The sequence below is a fragment of the Cornus florida genome, unplaced genomic scaffold (assembly GCF_030987335.1).
Source record: "Cornus florida cultivar Cherokee Brave unplaced genomic scaffold, ASM3098733v1 CherokeeBrave_3.0.0_Hap2_Chr07, whole genome shotgun sequence".
Lineage (NCBI taxonomy): Eukaryota > Viridiplantae > Streptophyta > Magnoliopsida > Cornales > Cornaceae > Cornus > Cornus florida.
The window spans coordinates 52,396,841-52,403,090 of record NW_026775577.1 but is presented as its reverse complement, the minus strand read 5'-3'; the positions used below and the strand labels follow the sequence as shown (position 1 = coordinate 52,403,090).

Sequence of the window (6,250 nt, the reverse complement as noted above, 5' to 3'; positions counted from 1 at the left end):
ATCATGATAACATTTGGCACCCCAAATCGGCAGATTATATTGTTCCATAGAAAACTCTTCACTTGTTTATGGGTCACGCTCGAGTAAGCTTCGGCTTCTACCCATTTAGTAAAGTAATCGGTGGCTAGCAACACGTATTCCTTTTTCTCCACAGTCTTGGGCAAAGGACCGACCATATCAATCCTCCATCGAGAAAATGGCCATGGATTCGCCATCGCGTGCAAATCTTCGGTGGGTTGATGCTTCATTGGACCATGTCACTGGCACTTATCATACCTTCTGGCATACTCTTCAGCATTCCGAGCCAAGTAAGGCCAAAAATAACCTTGAGTTAGAACTCTATGTGCCAAAGATCTACCTCCAGAGTGATTGCCATAATCCTCATCATGAATCTGCTTCAGAATCATGAGAGCCTCAGTGGGGCTTAAACATTTCAGGTAAGGACCTGAGAATGACTTTCGGTATAATTGGTTATTGATGATAGCATATTTGGCTGCGGTGAGCCTGAGCTTTTGCACCTCGGCCTTCTAGTTTGGGAGAGTCCCCTCCTTAAGGTAAGCTTCCAATGGATCCATCTAGCATGGTTCGCGTGGGATATCTGGGATCACTATTATCTCCTGCCAAGGGCTTATACTCGGTTCATCCAGGATGTCAATTGGTACGATTCGGACCAAATCTTCATCCGAAGAAGATACTACTACAGCTAACTGATTTGCTTCAAATTCTCCTCGCGAGGTATCTGATGGAATTCAATCTAGTCAAACCCTCGTGAGGCACTCTCCACAGCTTCTCTGTAGGTTTTCATTCTATCTTCCTTGGGCTGGTACTGGCTTGTTACCTGATTCACAATAAGTTGAGAATCACTAAAAACTTTTAGACACCTTACCTAAAGCTGGTTTACTAACCGGAGTCCTGCAAGTAGGGCCTTATATTCTGCCTCATTGTCAGTGGCAGGAAAAGTTAGCAGGATTAATTGCTGCAGCTTAGTGCCTTCGGGAGTTATGATAATGACTTCTGCCCCAGCACTAATCAAGCTCGAGGAACCATCCACCCGAAGCTCCTATTGTGGCTCGGAAGGGCCTGGCTCCTCGGGCTTATCTTCATACTCCAAGAAGAAACCAGCTAGTGCTTGCCCTTTGTGCGACACCTTCGGTTCGTAGGATATGTCAAAGGAACTAAGCTCGATTGCCTATTTAGTTATTCTTCCAGATAAATCCGGTTTAGAAAGAATGACTCGTATGGGGCAGTTGGTAAGAACTTTGATGCTGTGTGACTCAAAGTAGTGTTGAAGTTTCCTTTTTGCATATACCAATGCTAGTATGATCTTCTCGGCTTTGCTGTACTGCGTTTCTGCATCTATCATTGTCTTGCTGGTGTAGAAGATTGGATATTAACTCTTACCTTCTTCTCTGATCAATACTACACTTGTGGCTACGCTGGAGATGGCTAAGTACATGATAAGAGTCTCACCAGGCTTCAGAGCTGACAGAATTGGGGGTTTTACCATGTAGCATTTCAGTTGATTGAAAGCAGCTTGCTGTTGAGGTCCCCATATGTCTTTATTTTCGGACCTTATTGCATCAAAGAATGGTTTGCACTTGTCAGACAATCAAGAGATAAATCGACTGAGAGCTGCGATTCGACCGGTCAAAACTTGTACTTCCTTACGGGTCTTTGGTTATTGATTTTGTATAAGGGCTTGAGCCTGAGCCGGACTCACCTCAACTCCCCTTTTGTTTACAATATGGACAAGGAACTATCTTGAAGAAACTGTGAAGGAACACTTCGATGGATTTAGCTTCATGCCATATTTTCTTAAAGTGTCAAAGACCTCTTAGAGGTGCCTGGGATGGTCTTCCTTCTTCACACTTTTAACCACCATATCATCGATATAGGCCTCAACCATCTTTCCCAACATCTCGTCGAAAATCTTGTTAACAAGGCGCTGGTAAGTTGCTCCAGCATTCTTGAGCCTGAAGGGCATAACTCTGTTATGAAAGCAGTCTTCTCTTCATCCTCCAGATTCATAGGAATTTGGTTGTAGCCGGAGTACTCATCGAGAAACGTGAGCCTCTCAAAACTAGTAGTGGCATCAACCATCTGATCAATCTTAGGTAACAGGAAGCTATCTTTAGGGCAGGCTCTGTTGAGATCAGTAAAATCTATGCAAACCCTCCATTTTTCATTCTTCTTCTGAACTACCATCATGTTGGAGAGCCATTGTGGGTAGTACACATCTCGGATGAAGCCTGCCTGAAGTAACTTGCTTACCTCTTCAGATATAATTTGGTTACGCTCTAGAGCGAACCTTTGTGCTTCTGCTTGACTGGTTTGTATGCCGGATCCACCTTCAGGCTATGGCATGAGACTGAAGGATTGATCCCCACCATGTCTGAATGGTCCCAAGCAAATGCATCTGCGTTACGTTGAATGACATCAATTAATGCTTCTTTTTCTTCGGCTATAGGGGAAGAACCCATGTAGGTGATTTTCTGAGGATCGCCGAGGATTACTTCAACAGCTTCCAGAGACTCCTCGGTAGGCTTTTTAGCTTCAGCCTCACCCTCTGCTCTCAAATACCTGGGTAGAGGATTCTGTAATAGCTATTTGGACTTGCTTCCCGGTGGTGTGATCGGTTGGGACTGTTTTGTTACCTTCTTTGCCTCATTCTATGTTAACATGTAGCATTCTTTAGCAGCTACTTGATCTCCCCTAAGGTCAATAACCTCTCTCCTATCCGGAGATAAGCATCACATCACCAGGTGAAGGGTAGACAGAACCCCGTTCATTCGGTGAATCCATCCTCTTCCCATAATAAGATTATAGGAAGGGTGGATCTCCGTTAAGATAAAGTTTTCCTTCAGTGTCCTCTTTACCGCGGTTATAGATAGGTTAATTACCCCAAGGGAGTCCACCTTTGTACCATCGAACCCCATCGATGGGCTAGAGGTGGGCCAAATTGATGATGACGGAATCTCTAACTGCTCAAATACCGCCTTTGTGATGATGTTGGCATTGCTCCCTAGGTCTATCAAAACCTTTTTAATCGTGCAATTCACCACCAAGTGACTGATGACCAACAGATTCTCACAGGGGAGTTGAACTCTAGATAGATCTCCATCGCTGAACCCAATGTTGATGCTTCCTGTGACGACCCAAGTTTTTCAACCCGGTGTGTCAGTGATGAACCGAAAGTTAATTCGATAACGGATCCAAAATGCAGAAAGAAATGATAAACCAAGGTCTTAAGAGAAAAGAATCACTTCTAAGACATAAATGTGACCATTCAAGAGATCACAGGACTTAAAGAGAGCAAAAGCGGGAACAAATGTCAAAAAGGACAAAATTCGTTATCAAAAGGGCAAAATGGTCAATTCACAAATAAAGTGAAAAACTTGACTCTAAACAAGTCAAACAAGGTTAATACAACCTAAGCTAATCATTTCAAGACATCCCAAGAGGTTTTAAGAACATTGGCTAAGAATTCCACAAAATGCCCTTTCCCGGTTGAAGTGAAAACTAACACTACTCCACTAAAACATGAATATCTCTCACTATGTTTGGAATATGAGAATGGAATAGGTACCATTGGAAATCTGACTCAAAATCCTAGAGTTTAGGCTCAAGAATCACCCTATTTGGATTAGAAACAAAGAAGTTATGGCCTTTCGAAGTTAGACCATTAGTGCTGAAACTGAACTAAAGAGCTGCGCAAATGAGGGCTATTTTGGTCGACCGAAATAGAAGTAGGGTGAGTTTAGGTCGACTGAAACTCACAGAATAATTTTTGAAAATATGGTTTTAAGGCTTGGTTGGTTCGGTAGACCGGTTTGAGGCATCGGTCGACCGAAATAGAGTTTTGGTCGACCGAAACTCTATTTCGGTCCACCGATGCCTCAAACTGGTCTACCGAACCAATCAAAACTCCTTGAAACGCTGTTGAATGGTCCTACAAACATATGGAATTGCAATGGAACTTATGGGATTCATTAAACCCACATGCATAGATCAAAATTTGATTCATTTTAAGGAAAATTGAACATATGAATATGTCAATTACAAGAATTTCATGTGGCAAACATCCAAGATGGTTAAAATGCAATTTAAAGTAAAAGTTTGATGCCAAGAGAGTACAAGTACAAAAGTAATCATGCTTGGCCCTTGGCCTCCATACATTCATTCTTATAATGTCAAAAGTAAGTACTTAAGTATCATTACACATTAAGGTAGCTACATTAGCCCCAAAAATACTATACATCCATGGTATGCAAAAATAGAATATCCAAAAGTAAAGCAAGCTAACATTTACATGACAATATACAAAAATGTTCGAAATTGCTCATTAGCATCTAAGGATGATGAGTATCCAAGAACATAGTCTTTTCACCTAAAAAACAACCCAGACCACTAGGGTGAGTAATCAAGTTACTCGTAGGAAGAAGCATATGCGTATACCCTAAAGTTTCAATATCTTTGCAAGATCAATATAGACGAATACAATGGAGCATTCCACTTAACGTCTATGTTCAAGGTGTTCTAAGGGATCATCTTAAGCTAACTTAAATATCTCTTAGCAACACATATCAATATCAATGTACTTAACAACAACAATTCGCCAATAACAAAAATCACAAGTTACAATTAAGCATTGGTTGTCAACTTGGAATTTAATGCGAAATCAATTAGTGGAATACTTGGACATCACGTCTCGGACTAAACCAAGATCAAAATGGTTATTCCGGGCATTAACCCGCTGGGAAGACCACCCTAGTGTGCACTTTCTCAATTGGGGAGAACTCAAACCTCCCGCACTAAAGGCAAACTTTAGCCATGTCATTTTAACAATATCCCAAGATAATCCAAAATCACAACAAGTTCAAAACTCAAACACTATGGTTAAGGCATATAAACCACCTTCCATGCACAAGTATTTTGAAACAACACAAACCATGTCTTAGGGTTCCAAATCTAAAATGACATAATAAATGACAAGTATTCATCATGATATAATGTATAAAACAATATCACTACTTATCAATTTAGATTATGCCTCAACAATAAACTTTATCTACTAATCATCAACAATTTAGCAACAAGCTTATAAAATAAACACAATAAGTCCTTGACAAGCATATAGAATTATCACCACCATAAGATAACAATTTAAATCAATAGAAATTGCATATGGCATTTATAATTCTACAAGAGTCCTATATTACTACCACATGTGAAAACACTAGAATTTAGCATACTACTAAATCATACAACCTTTCTACACATGGTATATACAAATTATACATGCTTAATTCAATAAACCCTAAGTCAACAAGTGAGGGTTTCCTATAATATACAAGACTATCATATTAAAAGCATGTATACAATATATATTAAACCCCAAAGGACTTAAAACACTCAAAATATAAACATACTACCACCCCTACCTCAATAGAGAATTGAATCTCTATAATCCAAGCAACCAAGCTCAAAATGTAAAATAAGTTTAGGGTTAATGAAGAGGAGAGTGAGGGGAAACTTTTGTGTTCCAAGGTCTTTGTTCTAAGGTGAGTGGAAGGAAGCCAAAAATTAAGTCAAAGCTATGAACCAAGTTTTCTCCAATGGTGGCTAGGTTAGGGTTTTGAGAAAACAAGTGAAATGAAAAAGGTAAACTGTGAAATGGTGAGTGGAAGGGCTAAAAATCCTCCACTCACTATGTGTTCTTACACTACCTCTCACACACACACAATGCAAGACTTATTTTGGTGCCTACACTTGTCACAAATCCGAGGCTCCTTCCTAGGCTCAATCTTAAGCCTACACTTGTTAACTATCTAAGCCAACAAGTGCACCAATCCTAGGCCAATAAGTGGGTGAATCTCCACCCTCCAAATGTCAAGAGATTAGACATCCAAGTTACTCCACCCCATTGCCAACAAGTGGCACCATGAGTATGTGACACTTGTCATATTTTTCAAAAATTACAAAATGATCCTTTTTCAAAATATCTTACAAATTAAATTACAAAATGGACCCTAAGACATAAAATAATTACTTTATGTAATTACACAAAAATCCCAAAAATAATGAATAATTACACTAAAGTAAGCATTCATGCCCCTTATGAAAAAGTAAGTAACTAGAATGTATTTTTCTACAAAAGTAAAAATACAATGTCATGGAAATCAAATATCATGAATGCATGCAAAACCGGAATCAAATCCGAGCACAACAAGTGAGGTTATGCAAGGAAAAA

General features: G+C 39.7%; 1 protein-coding gene across 1 annotated transcript; it reads right to left on the bottom strand.

Annotated features, from left to right (window-relative positions):
* Window positions 1-257: 257 nt before the first annotated feature.
* Window positions 258-1,553, bottom strand: LOC132266219 (uncharacterized). Its single transcript, XM_059767071.1, has 4 exons — window positions 1,471-1,553; window positions 1,310-1,370; window positions 778-838; window positions 258-445 (listed from the first exon to the last, which is right to left on the bottom strand). The coding sequence occupies exons 1-4, from the start codon at window positions 1,551-1,553 to the stop codon at window positions 258-260; spliced, it is 393 nt and encodes a 130-aa protein (XP_059623054.1).
* Window positions 1,554-6,250: the final 4,697 nt, after the last annotated feature.

Bases quoted from the DNA above. Each gene is read 5' to 3' on its own strand.
- LOC132266219 (XM_059767071.1), bottom strand. From the start codon at position 1,553: ATGGGGACCTCAACAGCAAGCTGCTTTCAATCAACTGAAATGCTACAT. The intron at 1,371-1,470 runs GTGAGACTCTTA...CTTCTACACCAG, and splicing joins TCTGTCAGCTCTGAAGCCTG to CAAGACAATGATAGATGCAG. The intron at 446-777 runs GTGCCTCACGAG...AGTCATTCTCAG, and splicing joins CTACAGAGAAGCTGTGGAGA to GTCCTTACCTGAAATGTTTA.